Genomic DNA, 22,078 nt, shown 5'->3' with positions numbered 1-22,078 from the left:
TCAGAGAAAGGAACTAATGAAAAGTGGAATTTTTTCAAGGAACAAATACTGGATGTCCTTGATAGGTATGTTCCTGTCAGGCAGGGAGGAAATGGCCGAGTGAGGGAACCATGGTTCACAAAAGAGGTGGAATGTCTTGTGAAAAGGAAGAGGGAAGCTTATGTAGGGATGAGGAAACAAGGTTCAGATGGCTCGATTGAGGGTTACAAGTTAGCAAGGAATGAGCTGAAAAAGGGTCTTAGGAGAGCTAGGAGGGGACATGAGAAGTCCTTGGCGGGTCGGATCAAGGAAAACCCCAAGGCTTTTTACTCTTATGTGAGGAATAAAAGAATGACCAGGGTGAGGTTAGAACATAGAACATAGAACATAGAACATTACAGCGCAGAACAGGCCCTTCGGCCCACGATGTTGCACCGACCAGTTAAAAAAAAACTGTGACCCTCCAACCTAAACCAATTTCTTTTCGTCCATGAACCTATCTACGGATCTCTTAAACGCCCCCAAACTAGGCGCATTTACTACTGATGCTGGCAGGGCATTCCAATCCCTCACCACCCTCTGGGTAAAGAACCTACCCCTGACATCGGTTCTATAACTTCCCCCCCTCAATTTAAAGCCATGCCCCCTCGTGCTGGATTTCTCCATCAGAGGAAAAAGGCTATCACTATCCACCCTATCTAAACCTCTAATCATCTTATATGTTTCAATAAGATCCCCTCTTAGCCGCCGCCTTTCCAGCGAAAACAATCCCAAATCCCTCAGCCTCTCCTCATAGGATCTCCCCTCCATACCAGGCAACATCCTGGTAAACCTCCTCTGCACCCTCTCCAAAGCCTCCACATCCTTCCTGTAATGTGGGGACCAGAACTGCACACAGTACTCCAAGTGCGGCCGCACCAGAGTTGTGTACAGTTGCAACATAACGCTACGACTCCTAAATTCAATCCCCCTACCAATAAACGCCAAGACACCATATGCCTTCTTAACAACCTTATCTACTTGATTCCCAACTTTCAGGGATCTATGCACACATACACCTAGATCCCTCTGCTCCTCCACACTATTCAAAGTCCTCCCGTTAGCCCTATACTCAACACATCTGTTATTCCTACCAAAGTGAATTACCTCACACTTCTCCGCATTAAACTCCATCCGCCACCTCTCGGCCCAACTTTGCAACCTGTCTAAGTCTTCCTGCAAACTACGACACCCTTCCTCACTGTCTACCACACCACCGACTTTGGTGTCATCAGCAAATTTGCTAATCCACCCAACTATACCCTCATCCAGATCATTAATAAATATTACAAACAGCAGTGGCCCCAAAACAGATCCCTGAGGTACACCACTTGTAACCGCACTCCATGATGAATATTTACTATCAACCACCACCCTCTGTTTCCTATCCGCTAGCCAATTCCTGATCCAATTTCCTAGATCACCCCCAATCCCATACATCTGCATTTTCTGCAGAAGCCTACCATGGTGAACCTTATCAAACGCCTTACTAAAATCCATATATACCACGTCCACTGCCTTGCCCCCATCCACCTCCTTGGTCACTTTCTCAAAAAACTCAATAAGGTTAGTAAGGCACGACCTACCTGCCACAAAACCATGCTGACTATCACCTATCAATTCATTACTCTCCAAATAACTATAAATCCTATCCCTTATAATTTTTTCCAACATCTTGCCGACAACAGAAGTGAGACTCACCGGTCTATAATTCCCGGGGAAGTCTCTGTTCCCCTTCTTAAACAATGGGACAACATTCGCTAACCTCCAATCTTCTGGTACTATACCAGAGGCCAACGACGACCTGAAGATCAGAGCCAGAGGCTCTGCAATCACTTCTCTTGCCTCCCAGAGAATCCTTGGATAAATCCCATCCGGACCAGGGGATTTATCTATTTTCAGACCCTCCAGAATATCCTGCACATCCTCCTTATCAACTGTAATACTGTCTATTCTACTCCCTTGCAACCCAGTGTCCTCCTCAGCTATATTCATGTCCCCTTGCGTGAACACCGAAGAGAAATATTGGTTCAATGCTTCACCAATCTCCTCCGGTTCCACACATAACTTCCCTCTGCCATCTATAACTGGCCCTAAACTTGCCCTAACCAACCTTCTGTTCTTGACATACCTATAGAACGCCTTAGGATTCTCTTTAACCCTATCCGCCAAAGTCTTCTCATGTCCCCTTTTAGCCCTTCTAAGCTCGCTCTTCAACTCCCTCTTAGCCAATCTAAAGCTTTCTAGTGCACTACCCGAGTGCTCACGTCTCATCCGAACATAAGCCTCCTTTTTCTTTTTAACCAACAAAGAAACTTTTTTGGTGCACCACGGTTCCCTAGCCCTACCAATTCCTCCTTGCCTGACAGGGACATACCTATCACAGACTCGCAGTAGCTGCTCCTTGAAAAAACTCCACATGTCGGACGTTCCCAGTCCCTGTAATCTCCTAGTCCAACCTATGTTTCCTAATTCTCTCCTAATAGCCTCATAATTACCCTTCCCCCAGCTAAAACCACTGGCCCGAGGTTCATGCCTATCCCTTTCCATCACTAAGGTGAACGTAACCGAATTGTGGTCACTATCACCAAAATGCACACCAACTTCCAAGTCTAGCACCTGGTCTGGCTCATTTCCCAGCACCAGATCCAATATAGCCTCACCTCTAGTTGGCCTGTCTACATACTGAGTCAAAAAACCTTCCTGCACGCTTTGAACAAAAACTGACCCCTCTAACGAGCTAGAGCTATAACAATTCCAGTCAATATTAGTCAAGTTAAAATCCCCCATAACAATTGCCCTATTACTTTCACTCCTAAGCAGGATTGACTCCGCAATCCTTTCCTCAACCTCTCTAGAACTTTTAGGAGGTCTATAAAAGACTCCCAACAGGGTGACCTCTCCTCTCCTATTTCTAATCTCCGCCCATACTACCTCAACAGATAAGTCCTCATCAAACCTCCTCTCTGACACTGTGATACAATCTCTGACCAATAATGCTACCCCTCCCCCTCTTCTACCTCCTTCCCTACTTCGACTAAAACATTTGAACCCCGGGACCTGCAGCATCCATTCCTGCCCCTGCTCTATCCATGTCTCTGAAATAGCCACAACATCGAAGTCCCAGGTACTGATCCACGCTGCAAGTTCACCCACTTTATTGCGAATACTCCTGGCATTGAAGTATACACATTTCAAACCCTGCTCCACCCCACCTCTGCAATGCCGTGCATTGCAGTCCCCATCCATGCATCCCTCACTTTCAGCCCCACTACTCAGGATCCCTCCCCCCCCCCGAATCAGTTTAAACCTCCCTGCATGGCCTTAGCAAATTTACCCCCCAGGATATTGGTCCCCTTCTGATTAAGGTGTAGACCATCCTTCTCATAGAGGTCACACCTTCCCCAGTACGAGCCCCAATTGCTTAAGTACCTGAACCCCTCCCTCCTGCACCATCCCCTCAGCCATGAATTCAAACCTTCCCTCTCCCTATTCCTCTCTAAACTATCCCGTGGTACAGGCAAGAGTCCAGAGATAACCACTCTGTCAGTCCTGGCCTTTAGTTTCCACCCCAACTCCATAAATCCCTGCCTAATATCCCCTTCCCCTATCCTCCCTATGTCGTGTGTCCCCACATGTACAATAACTTGTGGTTTATCTCCCTCCCCCCTAAGAGTCCTGAATACCCTGTCAGACACATCCCGGACCCCAGCCCCTGGTAGGCAACACACCAACCCTGAGTCCCTACCTTTAGTTCCGACCCTCCTATCTGTCCCCTTAATTGTGGAGTCCCCAATCACAAGGCCCAGTCTTTTACAGCCCCTAACCACCTGAGCTTTCTCACTCGGCTCACCCCCAGAGATCTGCTCTCTATGCTCAGTTGATTCCTCCTCAACTGTAGCCTCCAGCACCGAAAACCTATTATGGAGGGGAACCGCCCCAGGGGATTGTCTTCCCGATTGCTTCTTACCCCTCCTCCTGGCATTGACCCAAGCCTCATTTCTAGGAGTTACTATTTCTCTATAACTCCTATCAACTTCCACCTCCGCCTCCCGAATTATGCGGAGTTCCTCTACCTCCCCCTCCAGCTCCTTTACACGCTCCTCCAGAAGCTGCAATCTAATGCACTTCTTACAACTAAAATCTCCTGAAACACTACTGGATTTCCTCACCACATACATCCCACAGGAGATGCAGCATACTGCCTGAACTGCCATCCCTGAAGCCATTACCAGCAAGAAAAAAAGAAAACAAAAAACTTCCCCACACTTATAATTAGGTTAGAGGAGGATGGAAGGGTGGGATCCTCTACCAGTGTCGGTCAAGGACAGTAGTGGGAACTTGTGTATGGAGTCAGTAGAGATAGGCGAGGTGATGAATGAATACTTTTCTTCAGTGTTCACCAAGGAGAGGGGCCATGTTTTTGAGGAAGAGAAGGTGTTACAGGCTAATAGGCTGGAGGAAATAGATGTTCGGAGGGAGGATGTCTTGGCAGTTTTGAATAAACTGAAGGTCGATAAGTCCCCTGGGCCTGATGAAATGTATCCTAGGATTCTTTGGGAGGCAAGGGATGAGATTGCAGAGCCTTTGGCGTTGATCTTTGGGTCCTCGCTGTCCACGGGGATGGTGCCAGAGGACTGGAGAATGGCGAATGTTGTTCCTCTGTTTAAGAAAGGGAATAGAAATGACCCTGGTAATTATAGACCAGTTAGTCTTACTTCGGTGGTTGGTAAATTGATGGAAAGGGTCCTTAGGGATGGGATTTACGACCATTTAGAAAGATGCGGATTAATCCGAGATAGTCAGCACGGATTCGTGAAGGGCAAGTCGTGCCTCACAAATTTGATAGAATTTTTTGAGGAGGTAACTAAGTGTGTTGATGAAGGTAGGGCAGTTGATGTCATATACATGGATTTTAGTAAGGCGTTTGATAAGGTCCCCCATGGTCGGCTTATGATGAAAGTGAGGAGGTGTGGGATAGAGGGAAAGTTGGCCGATTGGATACGCAACTGGCTGTCTGACCGAAGACAGAGGGTGGTGGTCGATGGAAAATTTTCGGATTGGAGGCAGGTTGCTAGCGGTGTGCCGCAAGGATCAGTGCTTGGTCCTCTGCTCTTTGTGATTTTTATTAATGACTTAGAGGAGGGGGCTGAAGGGTGGATCAGTAAATTTGCTGATGACACCAAGATTGGTGGAGTAGTGGATGAGGTGGAGGGCTGTTGTAGGCTGCAAAGAGACATAGATAGGATGCAAAGCTGGGCTGAAAAATGGCAAATGGAGTTTAACCCTGATAAATGTGAGGTGATTCATTTTGGTAGGACAAATTTAAATGTGGATTACAGGGTCAAAGGTAGGGTTCTGAAGACTGTGGAGGAACAGAGAGATCTTGGGGTCCATATCCACAGACCCCGAAAGGTTGCCACTCAAGTGGATAGAGCTGTGAAGAAGGCCTATAGTGTGTTAGCTTTTATTAACAGGGGGTTGGAGTTTAAGAGCCGTGGGGTTATGCTGCAACTGTACAGGACCTTGGTGAGACCACATTTGGAATATTGTGTGCAGTTCTGGTCACCTCACTATAGGAAGGATGTGGAAGCGCTGGAAGGAGTGCAGAGGAGATTTACCAGGATGCTGCCTGGTTTGGAGGGTAGGTCATATGAGGAAAGGTTGAGGGAGCTAGGGCTGTTCTCTCTGGAGCGGAGGAGGCTGAGGGGAGACTTAATAGAGGGGTATAAAATGATGAAGGGGATAGATAGAGTGAACGTTCAAAGACTATTTCCTCGGGTGGATGGAGCTATTACAAGGGGGCATAACTATAGGGTTCATGGTGGGAGATACAGGACGGATATCAGAGGTAGGTTCTTTACGCAGAGAGTGGTTGGGGTGTGGAATGGACTGCCTGCAGTGATAGTGGAGTCAGACACTTTAGAAACATTTAAGCGGTTATTGGATAGGCACATGGAGCACACCAGGATGATAGGGAGTGGGATAGCTTGATCTTGGTTTCAGATAAAGCTCGGCACAACATCGTGGGCCGAAGGGCCTGTTCTGTGCTGTACTGTTCTATGTTCTATGTTCTATCCATATCCTTCTGTATTCTCTGACAATCGTCATCACTATACACAACTCCGCCAATCTTAGTATCATCCGCAAACTTGCTAATCAGACCAGCTATGTTTTCTTCCAAGTCGTTTATATATATTACAAACAGCAGAGGTCCCTGTGGAACACCATTAGTAAGAAGTCTCACAACACCAGGTTAAAGTCCAACAGGTTTATTTGGTAGCAAAAGCCACTGGCTTTCGAAGCGCTGCTTCTTCATCAGGTGAGGAAAGGTAGGATTCGAGAGCCGTGGATAACCAGGGAAATTGAGGATCTGATTAAAATGAAAAGGGAGGCGTACGTTAAGTCCAGGCAACTGAAAACAGATGGAGCTCTGGAGGAATACAGAGAGAGTAGGAAAGAACTCAAACGGGGAGTTAGAAGGGCAAAAAGAGGTCACGAGATGTTCTTGGCAGGCAGGATTAAGGAGAATCCTAAGGCATTCTATTCATATGTTAGGAACAAAAGAGTTCTCAGGGAGAAAATCGGACCTCTCAGGGACAAAGGAGGGGAATTATGCTTAGAACCCAAGGGAATAGGGGAGATCCTAAATGAATACTTTGCATCGGTATTCACGAAGGAGAGGGGCGTGTTAACCGGGAGTGTCTCGGAGGGAGGTGTTGACCCGTTAGAGAAAATCTCCATTACAAGAGAGGAAGTGTTAGGTTTTTTAGGGAACATTAAAACTGACAAAGCCCCAGGGCCTGATGGCATCTATCCTCGACTGCTCAGGGAGACGAGAGATGAAATTGGTGGGCCTCTGACGGAAATCTTTGTCGCTTCTTTGGACACGGGTGAGGTCCCTGAGGATTGGAGGATAGCGAATGTGGTCCCGTTGTTTAAGAAGGGTAGCAGGGATAACCCAGGAAATTATAGGCCGGTGAGCTTGACGTCCGTGGTAGGGAAGTTGTTGGAGAGGATTCTTAGAGACAGGATGTATGTGCATTTAGAACGGAACAATCTCATTCGTGACAGACAGCATGGTTTTGTAAGAGGGAGGTCGTGCCTTACAAATTTGGTGGAGTTTTTTGAGGAAGTGACAAAAACGGTTGATGAAGGAAGGGCCGTGGATGTCGTCTATATGGATTTCAGTAAGGCATTTGACAAAGTCCCACATGGCAGGTTGGTTAAGAAGGTTAAGGCTCATGGGATACAAGGAGAAGTGGCTAGATGGGTGGAGAACTGGCTTGGCCATAGGAGACAGAGGGTAGTGGTCGAAGGGTCTTTTTCCGGCTGGAGGTCTGTGACCAGTGGTGTTCCGCAGGGCTCTGTACTGGGACCTCTGCTATTTGTGATATATATAAATGATTTGGAAGAAGGTGTAACTGATGTGATCAGCAAGTTTGCGGATGACACGAAGATGGCTGGAATTGCGGATAGCGAAGAGCATTGTCGGGCAATACAGCAGGATATAGATAGGCTGGAAAATTGGGCGGAGAGGTGGCAGATGGAGTTTAATCCGGATAAATGCGAAGTGATGCATTTTGGAAGAAATAATGTAGGGAGGAGTTATGCAATAAATGGCAGAGTCATCAGGAGTATAGAAACACAGAGGGACCTAGGTGTGCAAGTCCACAAATCCTTGAAGGTGGCAACACAGGTGGAGAAGGTGGTGAAGAAGGCATATGGTATGCTTGCCTTTATAGGACGGGGTATAGAGTATAAAAGCTGGAGTCTGATGATGCAGCTGTATAGAACGCTGGTTAGGCCACATTTGGAGTACTGCGTCCAGTTCTGGTCGCCGCACTACCAGAAGGACGTGGAGGCATTGGAGAGAGTGCAGAGAAGGTTTACCAGGATGTTGCCTGGTATGGAGGGTCTTAGCTATGAGGAGAGATTGGGTAGACTGGGGTTGTTCTCCTTGGAAAGACGGAGAATGAGGGGAGATCTAATAGAGGTGTACAAGATTATGAAGGGTATAGATAGGGTGAACAGTGGGAAGCTTTTTCCCAGGTCGGAGGTGACGATCACGAGGGGTCACGGGCTCAAGCTGAGAGGGGCGAAGTATAACTCAGACATCAGAGGGACGTTTTTTACACAGGGGGTGGTGGGGGCCTGGAATGCGCTGCCAAGTAGGGTGGTGGAGGCAGGCACGCTGACATCGTTTAAGACTTACCTGGATAGTCACATGAGCAGCCTGGGAATGGAGGGATACAAACGATTGGTCTAGTTGGACCAAGGAGCGGCACAGGCTTGGAGGGCCGAAGGGCCTGTTTCCTGTGCTGTACTGTTCTTTGTTCTTTGTGAGTGGGAGTTCCGTTCACAAACAGGGCATATTAAAACACAAACTCAATTTACAAAATAATGGTTGGAATGCGAGTCTTTACAAGTAATCAAGTCTTAAAGGTACAGACAATGTGAGTGGAGAGAGGGTTAAGCACAGGTTAAAGAGATGTGTATTGTCTCCAGCCAGGATAGTTAGTGAGATTTTGCAAGCCCAGGGAAGTCATGGGGGTTACAGATAGTGTGACATGAACCCAAGATCCCGGTTGAGGCCGTCCTCATGTGTGCGGAACTTGGCTTTAGTTACATTAGTATTAGTACACCATTAGTTGCAGACCTCCATTCAGAAAAACACCCTTCCACCACTACCCTCTGTCTTCTATGGCCAAGCCATAGATTAAAGGGGAGGAGGTGCTCGCTGTCTTGAGGCAAATCAGAGTGGATAAATTCCCAGGACCAGACAGGGTATTCCCATGGACCTTGAGGGAAGCTAGTGTTGAACTTGCAGGGGCCCTGACATATTTAAAATGTCAGTATTCACGGGGGAGGTGCCGGATGATTGGAGGGTGGCTCATGTTGTTCCGTTGTTTAAAAAAGGTTCCAAAAGAAATCCGGAAAATTATAGGCCAGTAAGTTTGACATCGGTGGTGGGCAAGTTGTTGGAAGGTGTGATAAGGGATAGGATCTACAAATATTTGGATAGACAGGGACTTATTAGGGAGAGTCAACATGGCTTTGTGCGAGGTAGGTCATGTTTGACCAATCTATTAGAGTTTTTCGAGGAGGTTACCAAGAAAGTGGATGAAGGGAAGGCGGTGGATGTTGTCTACCTGGATTTCAGCAAGGCCTTTGACAAGGTCCCTCATGGGAGGTTAGTTAGGAAGGTTCAGTCGCTAGGTATACATGGGGAGGTAGTAAATTGGATAAGACACTGGCTCAATGGAAGAAGCCAGAGAGTGGTTGTGGAGGATTGCTTCCCTGAGTGGAGGCCTGTGACTAGTGGTGTGCCGCAGGGATCGGTGTTGGGTCCATTGTTGTTTGTCATCTGTATCAATGATCTGGATGATAATGTGGTCAATTGGATCAGCAAGTTTGCTGATGATACAAAGATTGGAGGTGTAGTGGACAGTGAGGAAGGTTTTCAAAGCTTGCAGAGGGATTTGGACCAACTAGAAAAATGGGCTGAAAAATGGCAAATGGAATTTAACGCAGACAAGTGTGAGATATTTCACATTGGAAGGACAAACCAAGGTAGAACGTACAGGGTAAATGGTAGGACTCTGAAGAGTGCAGTTGAACAGAGGGATCTGGGAATACAGGTACAGAATTCCCTAAAAGTGACGTCACAGGTGGATAGGGTCGTAATGAGTGCCTTTGGTACATTGGCCTTTATAAATCGGAGTATCGAGTATAAAAGTTGGAGTGTTATGGTAAGGATATATAATGATGTGGAGATGCCGGCGTTGGACTGGGGTAAACACAGTAAGAAGTTTAACAACACCAGGTTAAAGTCCAACAGGTTTATTTGGTAGCAAAAGCCACACAAGCTTTCGAGGCTCTGAGCCCCTTCTGAGTCCATAACAGAATTCCCACTCACCTGAAGAAGGGGCTCAGAGCCTCGAAAGCTTGTGTGGCTTTTGCTACCAAATAAACCTGTTGGACTTTAACCTGGTGTTGTTAAACTTCTTACAAGGATATATAAGGCATTGGTGAGGCCGAATTTGGAGTATTGTGTACAGTTTTGGTCACCTAGTTACAGGAAGGATGTAAATAAGGTTGAAAGAGTGCAGAGAAGGTTCACAAGGATGTTGCCGGGACTTGAGAAGCTGAGTTACAGAGAGAGATTGAATAGGTTGGGACTTTATTCCCTGGAGCGTAGAAGATTGAGGGGAGATTTGATAGAGGTGTATAAGATTTTGATGGGTATAGATAGAGTGAATGCCAGCAGGCTTTTTCCGCTGAGGCTGGGGGAGAAAAAAACCAGAGGGCATGGGTTAAGGGTGAAAGGAGAAAAGTTTAAAGGGAATATTAGGGGGGGCTTCTTCACGCAGAGAGTGGTGGGAGTGTGGAATGAGCTGCCGGATAAAGTGGTAAATGCTTTTAACATTTAAGAAAAACTTGGACGGGTTCATGGATGAGAGGGGTGTGGAGGGATATGGTCCAAGTGCAGGTCAGTGGGACTAGGCAAAAAATGGTTCGGTACAGACAAGAAGGGCCAAAAGACCTATTTCTGAGCTGTAATTTTCCATGGTTCTAAGCCAGTTCTGGATCCATCTGGCTAGTTCACCCCTGATCCCGTGTGATTTAATCTTTTGCACCAGCCTGTCATGAGGGACCTTGTCAAATGCTTTACTAAAGTCCATGTAGACAACGTCCACAGCCCTTCCTTTGTCAATCATTTTTGTCACCACCTCAAAACCCTCAATTAAATTAGTGAGCCTTCCTCATACAAAACCATGCTGTCTGTCACTAATAAGACCATTCAGTTCCAAATGTGTATTACTCCTATCTCTAAGACTATTCTCCAACAATTTCACTGTCACTGATGTCAAGCTCACTGGGCTATAATTACCCGGGTTATCCTTGCTACCCTTCTTAAATAACAGGACAACTTTGGATGTCTTCCAACCCTCTGGGACCTCACCTGTGTCCACTGGTTTCTGTTAGAGACCCGAGACCCGGCAACTTCATCTCTTGTCTCCCTCAGAAATCTGGGATAGATGCCATCTGGCCCTGAGGATTTGTCTACCTTAATGCTTTTTTAATACACCTAACACTTCATCCCTTGTAATGATGACTTGTTCTGAAGGGTCTTATGGTCTTATCTTGATTTCTCGAGGAATTAAGGGCTATGGGGAGAGAGCGGGTAAATGGAGTTGAAATCAACCATGATTGAATGGTGGAGTGGACTCGATGGGCCGAATGGCCTTACTTCCGCTCCTATGTCTTATGGTCTTATGGTCTTATGGTTTGCATATCCCTCTGAGGCATCACTAATCAATGTGTCCCTCTCCTTTGTGAATACCATTGCAAAGTACTCATTAAGGATCTCACCACTTCCTTTGGTTCAATGCATAATTTCCTTCTGTTGTCCTTGAGTGGACCAACTCTTTCTCTAGCTACCCTCTTGTTCCAAATATATGTATAGAATGCCTTGGGATCCTGCCTGCCAAGGACATTTCGTGACCCCTTTTTGCCCTCCTAACTCCCTGTTTGAGTTCTTTTCTTTCCATGCAAACTGCAAATGTTTCATCTGTTTTTAGTTGCCCAGACTTCATGTATGCGTCCTTTTTCTTTTTGACTAGACTCGCAATTTCCCTGGTCATCCACGGTTCCTGAATCCTGCCTTTCCTGTCCTTCCTTTTCACCGGCAAAGGCCTGTCCTGCATTCCACTCAACTGCTCCTTAAAAAAACTCCCAGATGCCAAATGTGGATTTACCCTCAAACAGCCTCTCCCAAACAATAGCCTCCAAATCCTGCCTAATCTGGTTGTAGTTAGCCTTCCCCCAATTTAGCACCTTAACCCTAGCACAACACTCGTCCTTTTCCTTGGGTATACGAAAGGTTACGGAATTGTGGTCACTGTCCGCCACATGTTCCCCCACTGCAACTTTGATGACCTGGTCGGGCCCATTCCCTAATACAAGGTCCAGTATAGCCCCCTCTCTAGTTGGACTATCCACATATTGTTCCAAGAAACCTTCCTGGACACACTTAAATTCCTCACTATCCCGACCCCTACCCGAAGGGTTTTCCAGTCAATATGAGGAACATTAAAGTTTCCCACTACAACAACCCTCTTATTTCATTAGGTATATTATTATATCTGTCCAGAATCTGCTTATATATCCATTCTTCAACTTCCCGTGGGCTGTTGGGAGGCCTGTAGTACACCCCCATCATGGAGATTGCCGCCTTCCTGTTTCAGAGCTCTACCCACAGTGTCTTGCTATAGGATTCTTCCAAAGTATCCTCCCTCTGTACAGCTGTAGTATGTTCCCTAACCAGTTTGCACTTACCGCTGCCTCGGCAAAGCAGCCAGCATGACTAAGGGCCCTACGCACCCCGGCCATTCTCTCTTCCACCTGTTTGTTCATACATGTGACAATAATAAAACAAATGAAAATCAAATCAGTATTCCAACTCACCCACCTCTTTTACCTTCCCCCCCTTGTCTTGCCTAAAACACTTATATCCCGGAATATTTAGCTGCCAGTCCTGTCTCTCTTTTAACCAAGTCTCCGTTATCGCAACCACATCCAAGTTCCGTGCATGAATCAAGGCTCCAAGTTCATCTATCTTACCTGTTATACTCCTTACATTGAAGCAGATGCACTCCAGACCTCCGGGCTCACTGAGTTCGACCTCACCCAGTCTGCTCCTCTTAGCTCACCTGGCCTTGGTCCCATGCTCATCCCCAGTCTCTTGCTGACCTACTGTTCGATTCCCACTCCCCCGCCACATCAGTTTAAACCCACCTGAACCATAGTAGCATGGATATTTTTGCTCCTCCAGTTCAGGTGTAACCCATCCTTCTTGTACAGGCTCCACCTTCCCTGGACGACACCCCAATGATCCAAAAAACTGAAACCCTCCCTCCTGCACCTGTTCTTTAGCCACATGTTCAGTTGCACTATCTCCCTGTTCCTAGCCTCACTAACAAGTGGCATGGGGAGTAATCCTGAGATTGCTACCCGAGAGGTCCTGCTTTTTAAACTTCTACCTAACTCCCTAAATTGCCGTTGTAGGACCTCGTTACTCATTCTACCTATGTCATTCATGCCAATGTGGACAATAACATCTGTCTGATTTCCCTCCTGTTTTAGAATGCTTTGTACCAGTGAGACATCCAGGACCCTGGCACCAGGCAGGCAAACTACCATCCTGGAGTCCCTTTTGCAGCCATATCTGTGCCCCTGACTATTGAATCCCCTATCACTATTGCTTTGCTACGCTTTGTACCCCCTGTCTGTGCAGCAGGGCTAGCCGTGCTGCCTTCACTCTGGCTATTGCTGTTGCTGTGTCCTGATGGAACTTTCCCTTCATTAGTATCCAAAATGGCATACTTGTTAGATAGGGGGCAGCCATAGGGGATCCCTGAACTGACTTCCTACCCCATCTGGTGGTCACCCATCTATCTTCCTGCACCTTGTTGCCACATCTCTGTAGCTATTGTCTATAACAATTCCAGCTAATTGTGTGCTCCTCAGTGCCTCCAGCTGCTGCTCTAACCAATCCATGCGTTTGGGAGCATTTGCAACTGAATGTATTGAGGGTCATAGAGTTTTACAGCATGGAAACAGGCCCTTTGGCCCAACTTGTCCATGCCACCCTTTTTTTTTAAAGCCCCTAAGCTAATCCCAATTGCCTGCATTTGGCCCATATCCCTCTATACCCGTCGTACCCATGTAACTATCTAAATGCTTTTGTTGTGGGAAAAATCCACTAGTAGTCAGACTTTGAGATTCAGAAAATACGATTTATTAAACGGAGCTGCGTGGAGACAAGGCACATGTCTGTAGCAAACCTTCTCTCAATAGTATGTCGGGAGCGGTTCATTTTTATACCCTTTACACAATGGGTAAACCGGTGATTCGAACATTATCACATCGTTTAAGTGAGTACAAGTAGATATAGACATTTAACATAATATGAATGGGTACATTTCCTCATGTCTGTATCTGTCAATGGTCAGTTTCGTCTCATTCAGGTGCTAATTGGTTTCCTCGCATTCATATTTCCCGCGTTTCCCTAACGTTAATCTAAGCTCTTTGTTTCGGGTTTTCCTTATCTTAAAAGATGTTTTGACCCTTGGCTTGGCTTCCTGAGGTGTTTGTTTGCTATGAGTCACTGTCTGTAATTTGGAAATGGCTTGTCTGTTAGGTTTTGACTTGACGTTATTTCTGAACAGTGGGAGCCTGTGTCTGCTTTTTGGCTTCTTTCCCAGTTAACCCTTTATGTGCCAGGCAGCCATTTTAAAGTGTGCTTTCTTGTATTGCCATTTTAAAGTGTGCTCCCTTGTATTTTTCCCCTTACACTTTTTAAAAGATAAAATTGTACCCGCCTCTACTACTACCTCTGGCAGCTTGTTCCAGACACTCACCACCCTCTGTGTGAAAGAATTGCCCTCTGGACACTTTTGTATCTCTCCCCTCTCGCCTTAAACCTATGCCCTCTAGTTTTAGACTCCCCTACCTTTGGGAAAAGATATTGACTATCCACCTTGTCTATGCCCCTCATTATTTTATAGACCTCTATAAGGTCACCCGTCAGCCTCCTACGCTCCAGAGAAAAAAGTCCCAGTCTGTTCAGCCTCTCCTTATAACTCAATCCATCAAGTCCTGGTAGCATCCTAGTAAATCTTTTCTGCACTCTTTCTAGTTTAATAACGTCCTTTCTATAATAGGGTGGCCAGAATTGCACACAGTATTCCAAGTGTGGCCTTACCAATGTCTTGTAAAACTTTAACAAGACGTCCCAACTCCTGTATTCAATGTTCTGACCGATGAAACCAAGCATGCCGAATGCCTTCTTCACCATTCTGTCCACCTGTGACTCCACTTTCAAGGAGCTATGAACATGTACCCCTAGATCTCTTTGTTCTGTAACTCTCCCCAACGCCCTACCATGAACTGAGTAGGTCCTGCCCTGGTTCAATCTACCAAAATGCATCACCTCGCATTTGTCTAAATTAAACTCCATCTGCCATTCGTCAGCCCAGTGGCCCAATTGATCAAGATCCCGTTGCAATTGGAGATAACTTTCTTCACTGTCCACTATGCCACCAATCTTGGTGTCATCTGCAAACTTACTAACCATGCCCCCTATATTCTTATCCAAATCATTAATATAAATGACAAATAACAGTGGGCCCAGCACTGATCCCTGAGGCACACCGCTGGTCACAGGCCTCCAGTTTGAAAAACAACTCTCTACAACCGCCCTCTGGCTTCTGTCAAAAAGCCAATTTTGTATCCATTTAGATACCTCACCCTGGATCCCGTGAGATTTAACTTTATGCAACAACCTACCATGCGGTACCCTGTCAAATTTCCCACACATGTAGTCCTCAGGGACACTTGACGTGTCCATGATACTTCAAGGGGAGATTTGATAGAGGGGAGATTTGATAGAGGTGTATAAGATTTTGATGGGTATAGATAGAGTGAATGCAAGCAGGCTTTTTCCACTGAGGCTAGGGGAGAAAAAAACCAGAGGGCATGGGTTAAGGGTGAAAGGAGAAAAGTTTAAAGGGAATATTAGGGGGGGCTTCTTCACGCAGAGAGTGGTGGGAGTGTGGAATGAGCTGCCGGATAAAGTGGTAAATGCTTTTAACATTTAAGAAAAACTTGGACGGGTTCATGGATGAGAGGGGTGTGGAGGAATATGGTCCAAGTGCAGGTCAGTGGGACTAGGCAAAAAATGGTTCGGCACAGACAAGAAGGGCCAAAAGGCCTGTTTCTGAGCTGTAATTTTCTATGGTTTTATGGTTCTATGATACCCCACGTCGCGCAGGGGTAGCACAGAACCCCGCCAATTTTACATCTCCCTCACTCTATTGTTTGTTAGATTAAAAACTAAATACTAGTTGCTGTTCTCACGAATAGGCCCCCTAAAATTAGTGTCTCTCCTGATTAGTACAGGTTGGTTTAAATATTAAGTGTAGCTTGCTACTCTTTAGGAAGTGTAGGGAAAAAAAACCCCTTGCCTTTCAAAATGTAGCTCAGATTCTACTCCTGTGAACCTGGGAATGAACGGGTTAAGTATAGGGGTCACCTGATTTATAAAGAACCAATCAGGTTAGAGTGGGCTGAGGTTGAGGCAGCTATGTTATATATATTTATAGAAAGAGAATAGACCAATGTTTTGAGTCTGGATGAGCTCTGACGAAGGATCATCCAGACTCGACGTTGGCTCTATTCTCTCTCCACAGATGCTGTCAGAGCTGCTGAGATTTTCCAGCATTTTCTGTTTTTGTTTCAGATTCCAGCACCCGCAATATTTTGCCTTCATATGTATTTATATATCCGTATGTACTAAGTTAACAAAACGGAGTGTGACTCATCATTATGTAAAGCATCATGGGATTTAGCTGACATCACCACATTCCTATAGCTATTCAGTCATTAAAGACAGTCATAGAGCATTAAACTTATCGAGCAGGGCCTCTCGTATCAGCACACAGCAGCTGCTTTGTGAGACTGCCAGCAGTACAGACAAGTCAGAGATAAGAGTGTCCTGAGAAGAGAGATTCATTGTGAAGGCTCAAAGACGGTTGACAAGATGTAGCCATTCTATGATTCTAATGAACAATTTTTCCCCCCCTCATTCCCCAAAAGCTGTAAATCTCCATCCCACACACTCTCCCTCCATTCTCACTCTGCTGTATCTAATATTCACCCTCCCAATTCTGATTGCTGATTCAGGCTGATTGACAGATCCATGCTCATTGCTTCCTGGACACACAAATCATAAGAAATAGGAGCTGCAGTTGGCCATTCAGCCCATCGAACTGCCTCAACCATTCATTCAGAATTGGCTCATCTACCGCAGCATCATTTCACACACTATTCCCCAGATAGAGAGAGAGAATAGAGCCAACCTTTCGAGTCTGGAGAGAGGAAAGAATGTTCCATAGAAACTACGATTGTCTGTTCTGAATTTCTATCCCGCACTGACACTGATGACTTCTGTAAACTCATTTTACAGGATGTTGAAGGAGAAATCACAGGCTGAAATCTCAAACATCACGTCTCGATCTGACAGAGTTATATTCCCTTGGGACCTGAATCTCATCGGCTTTTGAATCTAGAAGGAGAAATGATCTGTCGATTTGAAAAGATTTCAAACATCAGTGTGACTGGAAAAGCAGCAACACACTGCCACACTCGAGTGAGAGTGTTCCAGTGCACTGACTAAAGAGCTTTAACCAGTTGCACAGCCTGAATAAATATCACATCATTCACAGTGGGGAGAGACTGTACTCGTGTTGTGTGTGGACGAGGCTTCAACTGATTGTCCACCCAAGAGAGAGGCAAGGACACCTGCACCATGGAGAAACCATGGAAGTGTGCGGACTGTGGGAAGAGATACAGATCCCCATCAGAGCTGGAAGCTCATCGGCGGAGCCACACTGGGGAGAGGCCATTCATCTGCTCGCAGTGTGGGAAGGGATTCAGTCAGTTATCCCACCTGCGGACACACCAGCGAGTTCACACTGGGGAGAAACCGTTCACCTGCTCTCAGTGTGGGAAGGGATTCACTCACTTATCCAGCCTGCGGACACACCAGCGAATTCATACTGGGGAGAAACCATTCAGCTGTTCTCAGTGTGGGAAGGTATTCACTCAGTTATCCCACTTGCAGACACACCAGCGAGTTCACACTGGGGAGTGGCCGTTCACCTGCTCTCAGTGTGGGAAGGGATTCACTCACTTATCCAGCCTGCGGACACATCAGCGAATTCACACTGGGGAGAAACCGTTTACCTGCTCTCAGTGTGAGAAGGGATTCAGTCAGTTATCCCACCTGCGGACACACCAGCGAGTTCACACTGGGGAGAGACCATTCACCTGCTCTCAGTGTGAGAAGGGATTCACTCACTTATCCAGCCTGCAGACACACCAGCGAGTTCACACTGGGGAGAGGCCGTACACTTGCTCTCAGTGTGGGAAGGGATTCAGTCATTCATCCAGCCTGCTGACACACCAGCGAGTTCATACCGGGGAGAAGCCATTCACCTGCTCTCAGTGTGGGGAGGGATTCACTCAGTTATCCAACCTGCGGAAACACCAGCGAGTTCACACTGGGGAGAGGCCATTCACCTGCTCTCAATGTGGGAAGGGATTCACTCAGTTATCCAACCTGCAGACACATCAGCGAGTTCACACTGGGGAGAAACCGTTCACCTGCTCTCAGTGTGGGAAGGGATTCACTGACTTATCCAACCTGCGGAAACACCAGCAAGTTCACACTGGGGAGAAACCCTTCATCTGCTCTCAGTGTGGGAAGGGATTCAGCCTTTCATCCCAGCTGCTGAGACACCAGCAAGTTCATGAGTGATTCCAGGGGTTGGATTCGGCTGTTATTGTTTCTGCTCTCAATTACACCCAGGACTGCATTTTGTTCTTTCTCACAGTTGGTCAATGGGGAGGGTCGGAGGGTTTCTTTCTGCTGGGCTGGCCGGTCTCACCACTTTGCCTTGAGTGGGCTGATGCTCTTTGAGTCTTGTTGCGAATACATGGTTTCAAATTTCACAAGGATCACAGAGTGACAGGGTGTTAGAAAGTTCAGAGATATTTAGTCAGCATTTCTGTTTGAAACCCCCCAAATGCCCATCCAATTTCCTTTGTAATTGTTTATTGTCTCCACTTCCTCCACCCTCGTAGGCAGCGAGTTCCAGGTCATTACCATTCACTGCATCAAAATACTCTTCCTCACATCCCCTCCCCGCATCGCTGACCCAAAATCTTAAATCTGTGTCCCCCTCGTCCTTGTCCCATCAGCTAATGGGAACAGCTTTTCTTTGTCCACCTTATCTAAACCTGTCAGAATCTTGTCCACCTCTATCAAATCTCCCCTCAACCTCCTTTGCTCCAAGGAGAACAACCCAAGCCTGACATTGACAATAAGGACAAATGAACAGAATATGTTAATACCTGAAATCAAATGGTAATATTGAATTTTTGTTTTAAAGATATTGTGAATATATTGTCCTGGACAATAAAGGAATTGGAATAACTCACCTTGGGTGTGGTTGAATGGAATATATCAATCTGGTATCCATCTACAGTCTGATGAAAATCTGGAAAGTGTAGCTGGAATTCTCTCCCTAACAGCACTGTGGGTGTACTTACACCTCAGGCACTGTAGCAGTTCAAGAAGGCAGTGTTGGGGTTGACCATGGCCGAGGCAGCTACACACAGCCACATATTCTGTTATAATTGAAGGACTGCAGATTGAATGTGAGGCATTATGGGACTGGGCTATCTTGACCACATTCCTGTGACTGCTCAGTTTCTTCAATCACGGACCATTAAAGCTGCTCAGCAGGGCCCCGACAGAGGACCCGGTGAGAATATTTACTCAGAATGAGTTAGAATTAAACTTATTCCAGGACCGGCTGGTGTTCAGCGGCTGAGATACCCAAATCTGTAAAAAGGGGATCTGACCAATCAACAAACGGTGGTAGGTAGTTGGTTAAGAAGTTAAGAAGCGTTCTCAAGAATTGTTTAAATTATTTAATCATAAATTTGTGATATGAACTGTGAGGGACTTGTGACCCGATAGTCGGTGCATTGATGGTGTAATCCAAGTAGCACTGGACTGAAAAGCAGACCTCTGGGAGTAGATTCTAATGGTTATAATTCCAGCCAAGCACAGCCAGTGAAAAATCAGAGCTCGAGTAGGGACTGAACAGGTTTCTTACCTGCCATTTGGAAACTAAGAACAAGAAACTTCTTGATAAAATGATTAGAGCATAGAGGCAATGTTTCAAGCCTGGGTGACACTTCATAAGAGCTCTTGCGAAAGGTCATCCAGACTTGAAACATTGGCTCTATTCTCTCTCCACAGATGCTGTCAGACCTGCTGAGATCTTCCAGCATTTTCTGTTTTTGTTTCAGATTCCAGCATCTGACGTTTTTTACTTTTATGATAAAATGATGAGGTCTGATTGGAATCCCCACGACCCTCCCGCAAAACAGAGGGAGTGGTGACAAAAGGAGAAAAACGATAAGGATGATAAAGTCCGGCTTCTGATTCTCCGAGCCCATGTAGAATTAACAAAACAAGTGAACCAGTTTATAAAGAGCAGAAGTTACCCATCCCTAACAAAACCTGATCAAATTAAAGTAATTAGGTTAAGGAATATAACAAAAAGGACTAGATGTTGTTTATAAAACCAGGCCTTGGAAGTTGGCTACAAAAAGTTGTTATAATGAAAGAGAATGGAGGATCTTGTATCTTATTTTCATCAAGGAGTTGTGAGCTTGTAGTGCTCTGTCACTTTAAGAAGCTATAGCTGTGAGAGAGAATACTGAGGATTCATTGTTTGAAATTTACGAGCTGTGAGAACCTGTGTGTTTTGTTTGTTTTATGTGGATGTTTATAGATGTGTTTTATCATTATTTTGGGCTACATTTGTTCAAGTTTATCTTTCGGGGAATTAACCTTATCTTGAGTCTTTAATTAAAGGCATTTCTGGAAGTTTAAAAACAGAATCACAAGAACGCTTAAGAAATTCATTCTGGTTATTGTTGTTGTAAAGCACATGCTAAGTTTCTCTGCTTGTGTATGGATGATATTTGTAGGTTGAATGTTTCAAGCTTTGAGATTTTCTGTCTGTGATTTAAATCAAACAGATTTTTAAAAAAGGAAGTGTAATTAATGAAGCTTTTTTTTGAAGTTATGAACCTGGAGACATATTTACTGGCCATAGACATGATTCCAGGATATTTTGCTAAACATGTGGGAATTTTAATCCGGATACAATTCACACATGTGAGAATGAGAGTTTCATTTGTAATGGTTATTTAAAATTTGGGACATGTGAAATGATTCTGACCAATCCTGTGTTGGATTGATCTTGGGTTAAACTTCCTGTCAGGCCCAAAGATTTATCCCTGGCACAATTAACACAATGAAAAGGAAAATTCTGGAATTGGATACTGAAGAAAAGAGTTTAAGAGGAGTGATTATTAAATAGAAATGATTCCCAGACCATGTGGTCATTCGATTAAAATAAAGGAAGGGTGCTGACGTCCATTTGAGAACTTTTAATCCACCCCTTTTCAAACTAAGAGAGTCTATGTACAAAGAAAGCCCAAGGATGGTAGATAAAGGGGTCTGGAAAACGTCATGAGATGATCACAAAGCCCCATGATGCCCAGAGACTAATTTCATTGGATTTATATATAATGTATGTAATCTATAACCATTCTGATTGGATTGTGTCCAGCCGGGATGGGCTGAGTAACTGTATAAGAATTGATGATGTTCTTTGTTGGGTGGAGTTGCACATGGTCAGCACCTGTGGCTTCTCCCCACTGGTGTAACTCAATAAACTGTCTGTCAATTGAATCAGGCTTGAGTGTTGAATGATTCTTCTCAGTTCATTCTCCCCAACACACTGGGTACATTATGACTTAATTTATGGGAGTGGCCTGATAGGCCGTGGTCCAGATCACATGTGGCTTTGGGGGACCTTTCATGAATCACATGTGTTTGGTTGTTGTAGATGTGCATTCAAAGTGGTTGGAAGCGCAGATCATGAGTAACATTCCAGCTCCTGTGACAATAGAGAAGCTCTGTCAAATTTTCACAAGCCCTGGGTTACGAGAATCACTTGCTTCTGATCATAGAGTCTATACAATACAGGAGGCTGCCATTCAGCCCATTGAGTCTGTACCAACCACAATCCCACCCAGGCCCTCGTCCTGTTAGCCCACACATTTACCCTGCTAGTCCCCCTGACATGAGGGTCAATTTAGCATAGCCAATCAACCTAACCCGCACATCTTTGGAGTGTGGGACGAAACCGGAGCATCTGGAGGAAACCCATGCAAACACGGGGAGAAAGTGCAGTGACCCAGGGCCAGAATTGAACCTGGGTCCCTGCCTCTGTGAGGCAGCAGTGCTAACCACAGTGCCACTCAGATAATGGCACTCTGTTTACAAGTGAGGTGTTTCACGAATTCATGTAAAAGAATGGTATCCGCCATGTGCGTAGTGAGCCGT

General features: G+C 45.6%; 1 protein-coding gene across 1 annotated transcript in view; it reads left to right on the top strand.

The window, feature by feature from the left end:
* The window catches only part of LOC144510909 (uncharacterized), a 134,526-nt gene that overhangs the window by 46,418 nt on the left and 66,030 nt on the right, over positions 1-22,078 (top strand). The window contains exon 3 of the mRNA XM_078240965.1: positions 17,369-18,391. Within this exon, the coding sequence (XP_078097091.1) occupies positions 17,369-18,391 (1,023 nt within the window). The remainder of the gene's footprint in view (positions 1-17,368; positions 18,392-22,078) is intronic.

The sequence above is a fragment of the Mustelus asterias genome, chromosome 23 (genome assembly GCF_964213995.1).
Source record: "Mustelus asterias chromosome 23, sMusAst1.hap1.1, whole genome shotgun sequence".
Lineage (NCBI taxonomy): Eukaryota > Metazoa > Chordata > Chondrichthyes > Carcharhiniformes > Triakidae > Mustelus > Mustelus asterias.
The sequence above is the reverse complement of the archived record's forward strand: the minus strand, read 5'-3'. Positions and strand labels throughout refer to the sequence as shown.